The sequence below is a fragment of the Triticum aestivum genome, chromosome 3D, assembly GCF_018294505.1.
Source record: "Triticum aestivum cultivar Chinese Spring chromosome 3D, IWGSC CS RefSeq v2.1, whole genome shotgun sequence".
NCBI lineage: Eukaryota > Viridiplantae > Streptophyta > Magnoliopsida > Poales > Poaceae > Triticum > Triticum aestivum.
This window is the reverse complement of record NC_057802.1, coordinates 116553530-116566824: the sequence shown is the minus strand read 5'-3', so window position 1 is coordinate 116566824 and position 13295 is coordinate 116553530. Positions and strand designations below refer to the sequence as shown.

Sequence of the window (13295 nt, the reverse complement as noted above, 5' to 3'; positions counted from 1 at the left end):
AACCCGACACAACGGCTAGTGACCACTAGCCGGGTGGAGATATAATATACAAATGGGAAAAAAGCTTAGGTTCTGAACCATGTCTCGCATCTAAGGAAATGCAGATGGCAATTATGGTTTCGAGCTCTATGGGTAAAGTGATACAAAGTCAGCAGAGTTAAAGTAAAACATGAATTCATGCCAGTCTCGTGGATTGGAGACTACGGGGACCTATTGGTGGTCTATCTCGCAGTATGAGTGTTTGATAGCTTTTATAAATTGAAATGAACTTCTGCAACAAATGTTTATTTTGAAAGGTGTTGAGTTGAGGTAGGACTTGTTGATTTATATTGAGCCATCATGAGTGTTGCATTTTGCTATTTGAGCTTGTTGAGTACTTTGTACTCACTCTTGCTATTAATCATCTTTTTCTTAGAGCAAAGCTTGTATGAGAATCCTACTGGACCAAATGAGGAGAGCAATGGTGATGGATACAACTACACAGGGGACCTAGATGTGGATCCATCTAGTGCTATGTACGATCTGGATGCCACATATGGGGGTTGGGATGAATAAGTAACTATGATCTAGCTATGTAATCCAGAAACTATTTTATCATCATCTATCTAGTACGGCTAGTTGGAACTCCGGTGTTAGGAAATGTAATAATTTGGCAAACATGTGAGAAGCCTACCTGAGACTTTTAGCCCTGTGTGGCAAGGTATTGTACTATAAATGACCATCTCTAGCTATTTCCCTGTTGCATATCTCTGACATGGATTATTATTTGACAAAACAAGATTTTGTCAAGAAATAATCCAAGGACTAGTGTCATTATCTATAGTAATAATGACACGGGTCGTCACATCACGTAGTTCCCTTACTATGATTACGCGGCTACGAAATTACTAGTACGAATGTCGTTGCACACGTCTAGGGTTACCCAAGCTAATTAAAACCTAGACTAGATCCAAGCCAGCGAATCAGCCACCTGGTGGCGTCTCAGAGATGGGGCTTGAGCGTAGATAAGGTATTGCCGTGGGGAGAGGGAAGGGTCGTTACCACGGAGGCGAACGCTGGTGAGGTGCGCAGGCGTGCGGCCGGAACGGATGGACGGCGACGAGATCGGAGGTGGCGAGCGGAAACTGGCTTGCCCGAACCCAATCGGGAGGCAACGCTGGTGAGGTGCGCAGGGGTGCGGCCGGAGCGGGTGGGTGGCAACGAGGCCGGAGGCGGCGACTGGCTGGCGAGCAGAGAGGGGAGACTGCCGACCGCCGTCGCCGAGTCGACTGTCTTACTTAATTTGGGCCGACCTAACTGGGCCTTTGGTTTGGTTTGGTTTGTATCCTTGGGCTCTGCATTACATTTGTTTTTCACTAGTTTTCAACATGGGCCTCCTATTTTTTCACAAAAGAAAAATGAGGCCTCGTTTTTCAGTTCTCATGGACTCATGGTCCATATGTCGTCTTCATGCGTCCTCAGAGAGAGAAAAACTGTTGTCTTCATTATTTGGCTGAACATGTGATTTATAGAATCAGTACAAGCCCATAATTATATACTCCCTCTGTAAACAAATATAAGAGCATTTAGTTTTAGTGATCTAAACGCTCTTATATTTCTTTATGGAGGGGGTACATAGCATGAAAGTATATTATATAAAGAATACAATGATACTAATTTGATGTTGTAGGCATAGGAATATTTTTCTATAGACTTGGTCAACTTAAAGAAGTTTGACTTAGGACAAACGGAATACTTCATATATTTTGGAACAGAGGAGTATGAGCCTAATTGGTTTAGTGCAACATTTGACAAGGCAACATTTGGTAATTAAAATTAAAAGTTACCAAGATTCGGTAAGAGTTAAATACACCATGGGTGCCTCAACATGTCCGATGCGATCACTTTGATGCCTAAACTTGTAAAATACATGACTAGTGCCGTAACTTGTCCAAACGTTCAAATACGGTTCCTCCGTCCGTATCCGGGCATATGCACAGCCCACATGGTGGGCCAACATGGCATCGACCCACATGTCAATTCCTGTGAGAGGAGTGGGCTGGTTGTTTTACAAAAAATTCCTTGTACTTTAAATAATTTTCACAAAAAGCTTCTGATATTTTATTTAAATATGCCAAGCTGCATTGATCTCACCTGTCAGATTTAGGCCCCGCATATCAGCATGTGGGATAAAATAGAGTATAATTAAAAAATAGCCCACCGGCAGGGTTCGAATTCATTACCTCACGCACAACGTGCACATGTGCTAACCAATAAGCCAAGAATAGTTATCTACACAATACCCAGATACAGTACTATTTATTAGGGATATCAGACGAAATAATAAAGAGAAATAAAAAAGAAAAAGGTTGACTTGCAGAAAATTTCAAAAATTATTAAGAAATTCTCACGTTTGAAAAAAAGAGAACAACTCAACATATTACCTGCCATCAACTTAAAAAAGTGTTAGTGCATTTTTCTAAAAAGCAAGATATTTTTGGAAAATTCTCACTTGTATTAAGAAATTGTAAACGTGTATTTGAAAAATGCCCGTCACGCATTAAAAAAAATTACAACATCTATTTCATAAAATGTTTGATATGTATTAAAATAATTATTGTGTAAAATTATTCTTACATTTCTACAAACACGTTTAATATGTTTTAACCCATTTATAGAATTTATTGTTTTTACACAATCATTTTTAATACGTATTGAACAATTTTCAAAATACAACTTTGTTGATTTTTTCATAGTTATATATTCTAAAAATACAATGAAGATACAAAATAATTCTCCGTACTTGTGGTCCTGAATGAAGATACAAAAAAATTAGGCAATATTTCATAATGTACGTTGAACATTTTAAATCCACATAAATTTTACAAATAGTTCATTTTACCTCTTCGAACTACAAATAATAAAAATAGAATAAATATTTTAATAGACCACAGTCGCATATTTGTATATTGGACATTTAAAATATATTGTAAAAACCAAACAGTAACTTGAAAAATTATAATGGAAATTGCAGCGTGCTATTTAACGTGGAGGTCCCAGGGTCGAAACCAATTCGATGATGCAGTATACTCCCTCCGTTCCATAATAGATGACTCTTTTAGTACAAAGTTGAGTCATCTATTTTAGAACGGAGGGAGCATTTTTTAATGCCTTATTTCTGACTTTAATTAAATCTCACGGGATTTTCTGCAAAAAAATAACTCGTACGCATTTCACCCAGCGCAGGCAACGCTCACCCACTGATCTGTGGGCCAGCCGCCAGCTGTCACACCACAGCGAGAGCAAATACGGTGGCATACGGACATACAGACGGAGGCACCGTATATGCACCTTGCGACAAGTTGTAGCATCACTTTTATGTATTTTACAAGTTTAGGCACTAAATTGACCGCAACGAACAAGTTTAGGCACTCATGATGTATTTAACTCATTCGGTAACTTATCTTGGCAACTTTTGTGAGCTTGGCCAAAATGGAAAATAATAACCAACCAATCACTAGCCAATATTTAACATTTACCAAATTATGACATGGCAATTTATGGCACCAAACCAATCATGCTCTATTAGAGCCAACTACGATGCTAGGTGGTTAGAGAAGTGCTGAGTAAACAAATCAATTTTAAGTGCAGGTGGTTATTTAGACACTCGACAATACAAATTTATGGTTTCAATTTTTCTTAATGAAAATTTTCGGATTCTGTCCTGTTTTTGTGGAACAATTTTCTGTCAAAAGCAAAAAAGCTGGCCATTTAAATTGCGCTATTTTTTCAACAGGAAGCACATTATTCAGACAAAGAAGTAGAGAACCCAAAAGACGGAGTTGGCATATTGTCTTTAACTCATCCGTAAAAAAAACATCAATCATGTGCCAGCAACCCCATTGCATATCTTGAGCAGGGAAAAAGGAAACCAGTCTCTTTATACTTCTCCGTCTAACAAGTTGAGAAATATTTGATTGCGTCTACTCCTACTTGGAATATTTTGAAACCCAAGCGCCACTTTTATTGATTTATATACATTCCAGAAGAGAAAGTTGTCTTCTACTAGAAGACTTACAAAGTGGGATGCTTGTAGAGATAATTCCAAACATATATTCTTACCTAGTACATGAACGATAATCTAACCTAACAAATCTCGAGTGAAGAGACAAAGTAAGTAAACTGAACGATAGATAATTCAGTTGCCCACCTTAATTCCAAGTTACAGTTTCAGCAACCTTTTCCTAGCTGGTTGATTTTTATTGGAGGAGAATTTGACACCACTAGATGGCGATCCCTTTGAGCAAGAATCACCAGAGTTGTCAGAAATTATAGTGTAATTCTTACTGCTCACATCCCTGAAGTAGCATCCATCAGTACCCACATATTTGTACACCTGATGTGTCTTCCCCAGTCCACTAACCACCAAATTCTTCTTCACCTTCATAGTGCCGCGTGCTGACTGTGCATTCCGCAGAGAGCGGTACGAGAACCCCAACTTCCCACCTAAGACACTCTTCTCGTTGATGCCCAATTTGACAAGTGAAATCAGTGAGTACTCGTCGCCCACCTGGTCTGATGTTCCAGTGTAGACATACAGCGGAAACACCTTGTGAACTTCCTCCGAGAGAAGAACAGCAGAAGTATCCTTGACAAAAACACCAGACTTTGCATCAATCGTTTGGTTCACCACTTGGACAGTGCCATTGTTGGTATACACATTGCTGTTAACATAGCTGAATCTCTGGTAGAAAGTTGTGGTCACCTCCCCGTATGATGATTTCACCGACCCGGTCGCGGAGACATGCCGGCTTGCGCCCGTGACGAACTTACCATCCAGCCCACTGAACCCAGAGTCCAAATTCAGTGCCAATGCGGGTGCATCATAGCCGATCAAGCTCCCGACTGTTTTCTTGCTCTTGTGATCCAGCCACAGATGTAAATTGGCATCAATGTACCACACATCCAATGCATTGGTGACAGCAAACCCAAAATCGTGCTCCTTGCCGTCCAGGAGCTTGCCCAAGAATGGCGTGATATCAATGTCATAGGTAGGTAGATTGAATGAGCCAATGCCGGTGATTGGCCGCCAGAGAAGCGGGTTGACGCCGCCGGTGTAGATGACAGTGAACGGCCAAACAGCACCGACCACATGGTCATCGACTTTAACAATAACCTCCCGAAAAGCACCATTGCCAGGAACGCTGGACAAATTGTTGGCCTCAATGTACTCGTTGGGAGGGTTCGTGTACCAGAACTCATCGCTGGAGTGGAACGAAACGAACACCTCAAGGACCGCCCGGTAGGTGTTCGATGGAATGGAGAGGCTCTTGGACTGCACGTCGGTGGCATTCTGGACGGCGAACCACGGTCCGTCGTTCAGAGGCAAGCTTCTCGAGATGGGCACAATCAGATCGGCGTGCTGCGTGAGCGGCGGCGGCGCAGGGCGGAAGTAGAGGTGGAGCGTGAGGTTGACGTGGTAGACGCCCGTGTAGGTCTTGTCGACGAGATTGCCAAGGTACACCGCGACCTCGCCGGGCTCCGCGAGGAGGGCCGCGTACCTGGTGACGTCGCGGGAGACGGACCAGACAATGCCGGTGGCGCGCGGCTCGGCGGTGCAGCTGCGGAGGATCTCGGCGCCCGAGAGCCAGACGCCGAAGATGCGGTCGAACTGGCGGCCGCGGCAGTCGGCGGTCCACTCGAGCACCGCGAGTGCGAGCGACGCGCCCCTGGCGCGCGCGGCGGCGAGGCACTCGGGCGGCGCGTAGGCGGCGGTGACCGGGGGGCGGCCGTAGGTCTCGCCGAAGGAGTGGGACAGGAGCAGCGCGGAGCAGGGCCCGACGCTGCCGAGCGGCGGGCGGATCGGGCGGTCCACCTCGAAGAAGGTGGTTGGTGGCGCCGACGCGTTGAGCGAGGCGAGGTGGCGGGACGGGACGCGGTGCCTGTGCGGCGCGGCGGCCGCGGCGAACGGGAGGAAGAGAAGCGCGATGAGGAGGAGGTGGAGGTGGCTGGAGGCGGCCGCGGCCGGCGACGCCATGGCTGCTGGGCTGGAGGGCGGGGAGCACGAGATGCGGGGCGGTGGCAGTGGAGCCGGGCAAGTAAACCTGGGGGTTTAAACGAGGTGAAAGATGGCGTATAATAAGAGAGGTTGTTGTCGTCGTTATTACGCCGTAATCTAGGAGATTTGGGTCGGAGGCGGGCCTAACCAAGGGGTTTCGTGTGGATTTTTATGTTTGATGAGTCGTGTAAGTTACAATATTATGTGTTGCGTGCGCGTGTCCAGCGTGGAAACGTGAGCCTGCTGCATCTGGATCTGGATTCTGGATGCTCCCGTGTGTGCACGTGCGGATGACGAGCCTACTCCGTCCGGATCCGGATCTGCGACAAACGCAAGTAATTGCAGTGCACTTCTAAGACTTTTTTTTCCGAGTGAAATAATGTATTACTCAACTGAGGCAGTTCATACAATCAATCGTAGCTAGCTCCATAGCATCCTAAGGACCCGAACCAATTCAAGTCATGGTTCTGCCTCCTACACGAGTAAATTTGGCTATGCTATCACTAATTTTATTTTGGCTACGATCAACATGAGTAATATAAGAATCACGAAGAGACATAAGGTAGCCATAATGGGTAGTAACATAGAGTAGTACATAGAGTAGTAACATGTGTTACTACTCTATGTTACTACCTCTATAGTGGGGAGTAACATATGTGTGGTAACATGCAACACTTCATTTGTTAGGCTATAGACTCATCTTGCCTTGATATGTGTGATGTTACTCATACTAGTAGTAACTATCTATGTTACCACATGCCTCTTTTTCTTCATTTATTGCTTGCCACATCATCTATTTTATCCAGATATATGTAATGTTACTACCTATGTTACTCCCACTATGGGTAGTCTAAACTATTGTGGCAACTCCATCATAGAAAAGCTTTTCACCGAAATTCTTTAGACAAAGTTACAACGTGTGCATGACCATTAATAGTGCACTCCATCCATCTGAGTGCACACCTGCGAGGATTAAAACCATAAGTTAAACTACTAACTGGAGTGGAGGCACCGGGATTCTTCTCACCACCATGGCCGGGGAGAAAGTTTTCCCTGGTCACCTAGGGTTAGAAAAGGAAAACTCAAGAGGTACATATAGATACGTTGGTATTTCTCACTTCGTGTCATCGTTTTAGTCCTAGATGAGGTGGACTATGTATCTTTTAATTTAAAATAAAGTACACATAGTTTTGGTCCTAAGGACATCTACATCCGCCCCCCTTAATTTTTACTCCTCAAACGTTCACAGATGCGTCTGATCACTGTCAGAATGTGTTTTCAAGCCTCATTGTACATGCATGCAACCATGTCCCGACACTTTGTCTCACGGGCGAAGCCAAGAAAAAAGTCATTGGTATCAACACGAATAACTAGCACTAATGTATACTATCAAAAATAACATATCACTAATGGCTCGAAAATGTGTAAATCATATTAAGTAACATTTCCACATGATTGCCCGTCCAGACCTTCAAGCAATTACTCCCTCCATTCCTACATATAAGTCTTTTTAGATATTTCAATAATGAACATACAGAGCAAAATGAGTGAATCTACACTCTAAAATATGTATATATACATATGTATGTAGTTTGAATTGAAATCTCTAAAAAAAATATATTTAGAAGCGGAGGGAGTATAAGAAAAATTAAGACATCAAACGAACCCTATGATAATAAGAGAATATGAATTTAGGTGCTAAAGAAGAAGCGCCGCCATCCGTCCAAACGTCACCCCTGCTAGGACTAAAACCCTACTTATCTACTAATTGGAGTAGAGGCATTAGGATTTCCCTCCTCAACACCGGCCGCCAGAGTGGCAGGAGAAAGGGAGGCAAATTTGTGGGCTTGTCGATGGATATAAGGAAAGGACTACTTTCCCTAGTCACCTTGCACGAGGGAAACGAGAAGCAACATGGTATGAGTCGATGGAGATCAAGGTGAGGACTACTTTCCCTAGTCACCTTGCAATAGGGGAACGAGAAGGGACGCGGCGATTCGGTGCTCGGGCTCAGCTGCACCTGATATCTCGGTTGTTGGCAACTGTGTTGGGATGGGTAAAGTGTATCAGACATGTCAGGGCCGGTTCGCACAAAAAAAGGAATACATGCGCTATACTGTCCTCTACAGTGGTGGGCGAGGGCCCGTTTGTAGAGGGCGCGTGGTGTTCCGTCACGGTGGTGTTCTGATCCTAGGGACAGAATGTCGACGACCAAGCTGAGCCATGGACGATTTCGTTAGTACGGGGAGAGGAGTAGTAACTGAGCCGTCTAAGCTGTCGGGGAAGCACGCACGTGTGGTCATGGGGCCCCCGTCGAAAATTAAGTTACTGAAGTAGATGGTTCTGATCGAGGCTGCCTCGGTGACCCTGCCTCGCTGGGAGATCCATCATCCCTCATGACGATGGCTGCTTTCCCACGGCGACCAGTCCATGAAGGTCAACTGATTGTAGTTCAGTGCACAGCTGCGCAACCAGTTCATCTTTTTGTCATCCATTACACTTTTATAGGAGTTGGTTTCCTCTCGATTTTTGTCCGCGGTAAACAAATTTTGAGTTGCACCCATTGAGGGAGTCCTGGACTAAGGGGTCCTTGGGCGTCCGGCCTGTTATCCATGAGCCGGACTGAGGGGCTGCGAAGATACGAAGGCCGAAGACAATACCCGTGTCCGGATTGGACTCTACTTGGCGTGGAAGGCAAGCTAGGTGACCTATTATGAAGATTTCCTCCTATGTAACCGACCTCATGTAACCCTAGATCTCTCTGGTGTCTATATAAACCGGAGAGCATAGTCCGGATAGGACAGAGTCATTACCATATACTTATAGGCTAGACTTCTAGGGTTTAGCCATTACGATCTCGTGGTAGATCAACTCTTGTAACACTCATATTCATCAAGATCAATCAAGCAGGAAGTAGGGTATTACCTCCATAGAGAGGGCCCGAACCTGGGTAAACATTGTGTTGTTGGGGAACGTAGCAGAAATTCAAAATTTTCTACGCATCACCAAGATCAATCTATGGAGTAACTAGCAACGAGAGAGAGGGGAGTACGTCTTCATACCCTTGAAGATCGCGATGCAGAAGCGTTGCAAGAACGCGGTCGGTGAAGTCGTACACGAAGCGATTCAGATCGCGGCCGAATCCGATCTAAGCACCGAACAACGGTGCCTCCGCGTTCAACACACGTGCAGCCCGGTGACGTCTCCCGCGCCTTGATCCAGCAAGGGAGAGGGAGAGGTTGGGGAAGACTCCGTCCAGCAGCAGCACGACGGCGTGGTGGTGGTGGAGGAGCGTGGCACTCCAGCAGGGCTTCGCCAAGCACTGCGAGAGACGAGGAGGGAGAGGGGTAGGGCTGCGCCAAGAGAGAGGGAGACTCGTGTCTTCTACAGCCCCAAAACCCCCACTATTTATAGGAGGAGGGGAGGAGGGTGCGCCCCCTCTAGGGTTCCCACCCCTAGGGGGGCGGCAGCCCTAGATGGGATGGAGGGGGGCGGCCAAGAGGGGGAGAGAGGGGGGCGCGCCCTAGGGTGGGCCTTAGGCCCATCTGCGCCTAGGGTTTCCCCCTTTCCCCTCCAAGCTGCGCCTTGGGCCCTGGTGGGAGGCGCACCAGCCCACTCAGGGGCTGGTCCCTTCCCACTCTTGGCCCATGCAAGCCTCCGGGGCTGGTGGCCCCTCCCGGTGGACCCCCGGAACCCTCCGGTGGTCCCGGTACATTACCGGTGACGCCCGAAACTCTTCCGGTGGCCAAAACCTCACTTCCTATATATTATTCTTTACCTCCGGACCATTCCGGAACTCCTTGTGACGTCCGGGATCTCATCCGGGACTCCGAACAACATTCGGTAACCACATATATCTATTCCCTATAACCCTAGCGTCATCGAACCTTAAGTGTGTAGACCCTACGGGTTCGGGGACCATGCAGACATGACCGAGACGTTCTCCGGCCAATAAACAACAACGGGATCTGGATACCCATGTTGGCTCCCGCATGTTCCACGATGATCTCATCGGATGAACCACGATGTCGGGGATTCAATCAATCCCGTATACAATTCCCTTTGTCAATCGGTATGTTACTTGCCCGAGATTTGATCATCGGTATCACAATACCTCGTTCAATCTCGTTACCGGCAAGTCACTTTACTCGTTCCGTAATGCATGATCCCGCGACTAACTACTTAGTCACATTGAGCTCATTATGATGATGCATTACCGAGTGGGCCTAGAGATACCTCTCCGTCATACGGAGTGACAAATCCCAGTCTCGATTCGTGCCAACCCAACAGACACTTTCGGAGATACCTGTAGTGTACCTTTATAGCCACCCAGTTACATTGTGACGTTTGGTACACCCAAAGCATTCCTACGGTTTCCGGGAGTTGCACAATCTCATGGTCTAAGGAAATGATACTTGACATTAGAAAAGCTCTTAGCAAACGAACTACACGATCTTGTGCTATGCTTAGGATTGGGTCTTGTCCATCACATCATTCTCCTAATGATGTGATCCCATTATCAATGACATCCAATGTCCATGGCCAGGAAACCATAACCATCTATTGATCAACGAGCTAGTCAACTAGAGGCTCACTAGGGATATGTTGTGGTCTATGTATTCACACATGTATTACGGTTTCCAGTTAATACAATTATAGCATGAACAATAGACAATTATCATGAACAAGGAAATATAATAATAACCATTTTATTATTGCCTCTAGGGCATATTTCCAACAGTCTCCCACTTGCACTAGAGTCAATAATCTAGTTCACATCACTATGTGATTGCAATGAATCCAACACCCATGGTGTTTTATCATATCACGCTTGTGAGAGAGGTTATTAGTCAACGGGTCTGAACCTTTCAGATCCGTGTGTGCTTTACAAATCTCTATGTCATCTCCTAGATGCAGCTACCACGCGCTATTTGGAACTATTCCAAATAACTGCTCTATTATACGAATCCGGTCTACTACTCAGAGTCATCCAGATTAGTGTCAAAGTTTGCATCGGCGTAACCCTTTACGACGAACTCTTTTACCACCTCCATAATCGAGAAAATTTCCTTAGTCCACTAGTTACTAAGGATAACCTTGACCGCTGTCCTATGATCCATTCCTGGATCACTCTTGTACCCCTTGACTGACTCATGGCAAGGCACACTTCAGGTGCGGTACACATCATAGCATACTGTAGAGCCTACGTCTAAAGCATAGGGACGACCTTCGTCCTTTCTCTCTCTTCTGCCGTGGTCATGTATTGAGTCTTACTCAATACTCACACCTTATAACACAGCCAAGAACTCCTTCTTTGCCGATCTATTTTGAACTCCTTCAAAATCTTGTCACGGTATGTATTCATTTGAAAGTACTATTAAGCGCTTTGATCTATCCTTACAGATCTTGATGCTCAATGTTCAAGTAGCTTAATACAGGTTTTCCATTGAAAAACACTTTTCAAACAACCCTATATGCTTTCCAGAAATTCTACATCATTTCCGATCAACAATATGTCAACAACATATACTCATCAGAAATTCTATATTGCTCCCACTCACTTCTTTGGAAATACAAGTTTCTCATAAACTTTGTATAAACCCAAAATCTTTGATCATCTCATCAAAGCACATATTCCAACTCCGAGATGCTTACTCCAGTCCTTAGAAGGATCGCTGGAGCTTTGCATACTTGTTAGCATCTTTCAGGATTGACAAAACCTTCTGGTTGTATCACATACAACCTTTCCTCATGAAAATCGTCAAGGAAACAATGTTTTGACATCCTATCTGCAAGATTTCATAAATAATGCAGTAACTGCTAATATAATTCCAACAGACTCTTAGCATCGCTACGAGTGAGAAAGTCTCATCGTAGTCAACTCCTTGAACTTGTCGGAAAACATCTTAACGACAAGTCGAGCTTTCTTAATGGTGACACTTACCATCATTGTCCGTCTTCCTTTTAAAATCCATCTGTACCCAACAGCCTTACGACCATCAAGTAGTTCTTCCAAAGCCTATACTTTGTTTTCATACATGGATCCTCTCGGATTTTATGGCCTCGAGCCATTCGTCGGAATCCGGGCCCACCATCGCTTCTTCATAGTTCGTAGGTTCATTGTTGTCTAGCAACATGACTTCCAAGACATGATTGCCGTACCATTATGACATAGTACGCATCCTTGTCAACCTACGAGGTTTGGTAGTGACTTGATCCGAAGTTTCATGATCACTATCATCAACTTCCACTTCAATTGGTGTAGGCTCCACAGGAACAACTTCCTGTGCCCTGCTGCACACTAGTTGAAGTGATCACTACAAAAAAAAGACACATCCGTGACATTTTGGGCCGAACGAATTTCTTTTCTGTCATACATATGACACTTCTATGACGATAATTGTGACAAAACCCGGTATCATCATAGATGTGGTGGGCTCCTACTTCTATGACAAAAAATCATGACAGAAAATGGGATTTTCGTCCTGGGCGGGCCGGAGACGCAGCTGCATGACATTCTTTGGGCCGTCCATGACGGAAAAAACCGTGGTAGAAGCGAGGGCGAGGAAAATTTCGGGGACTTCCCGGTTACGGTGGGAGGTCGGGGGCCGAGCGATGCGCGTTTCTCTCGTACACGTACGCGCGTGTGTGCGAGGCGTTGGCTCTAACTGAACCCGAGCGAGGCGTTGGGCTCTAACTGAACCCGAGCGATTGCACTGCAGGCTACGCGTTACTGAACCCGAGCGATCGATCGATGGCTGTTAACTGAACCCGATCGAGCGATTCCTTCGCTACTGCTGCTAACTGAAGCCGATCGATGCTGCCTCTGGATGAACAGTGAGCGTTGCTGGGGGGGGTTTGGATGAACAGTTCCCGGTGGGGGTGGATGAACAGGACCCCGTGGTGTTGCCTCTGGATGAACAGGACCCCGATCGATCGAGCCGGTTGGGGCTGGATGAACAGGACCCCGTGGAGGGCAGGATGAACAGGACCACCCCGTGGAGGGCAGAATGAACAGTAGACGGTGGAGGGCTGGATGAACAGTAGCCCGTGGAGGGGTGGTTGAACAGGAGCCCGTGGAGAGGGCTGGTTGAACAGTAGCCGGTGGAGTAGCGCGTGGTGGAGGCTGGATGAACAGGAGCCCGTGGATGAACAGTCGCAGGTGGAGGCTGGAGGAGGTCGACGGTGGATGAACAGTAGCCCGTGGAGGCTGGAGGGGGTCGACGGTGGAGATGAACAGTATCCCGTGGAGTCCCGT

General features: G+C 46.0%; 1 protein-coding gene across 1 annotated transcript; it reads right to left on the bottom strand.

The window, feature by feature from the left end:
- Positions 1-3980: 3980 nt before the first annotated feature.
- On the bottom strand, positions 3981-6186 carry LOC123077772 (peptide-N4-(N-acetyl-beta-glucosaminyl)asparagine amidase A). Its single transcript, XM_044500098.1, has one exon. The coding sequence runs from the start codon at positions 6014-6016 to the stop codon at positions 4202-4204; it is 1815 nt and encodes a 604-aa protein (XP_044356033.1). The 5' UTR covers positions 6017-6186; the 3' UTR covers positions 3981-4201.
- Between the last annotated feature and the right edge of the window lie 7109 nt (positions 6187-13295).

Excerpts from the sequence above, each read along its gene's own strand:
- LOC123077772 (XM_044500098.1), bottom strand. The coding sequence starts at position 6,016 with ATGGCGTCGCCGGCCGCGGCCGCCTCCAGCCACCTCCACCTCCTCCTC.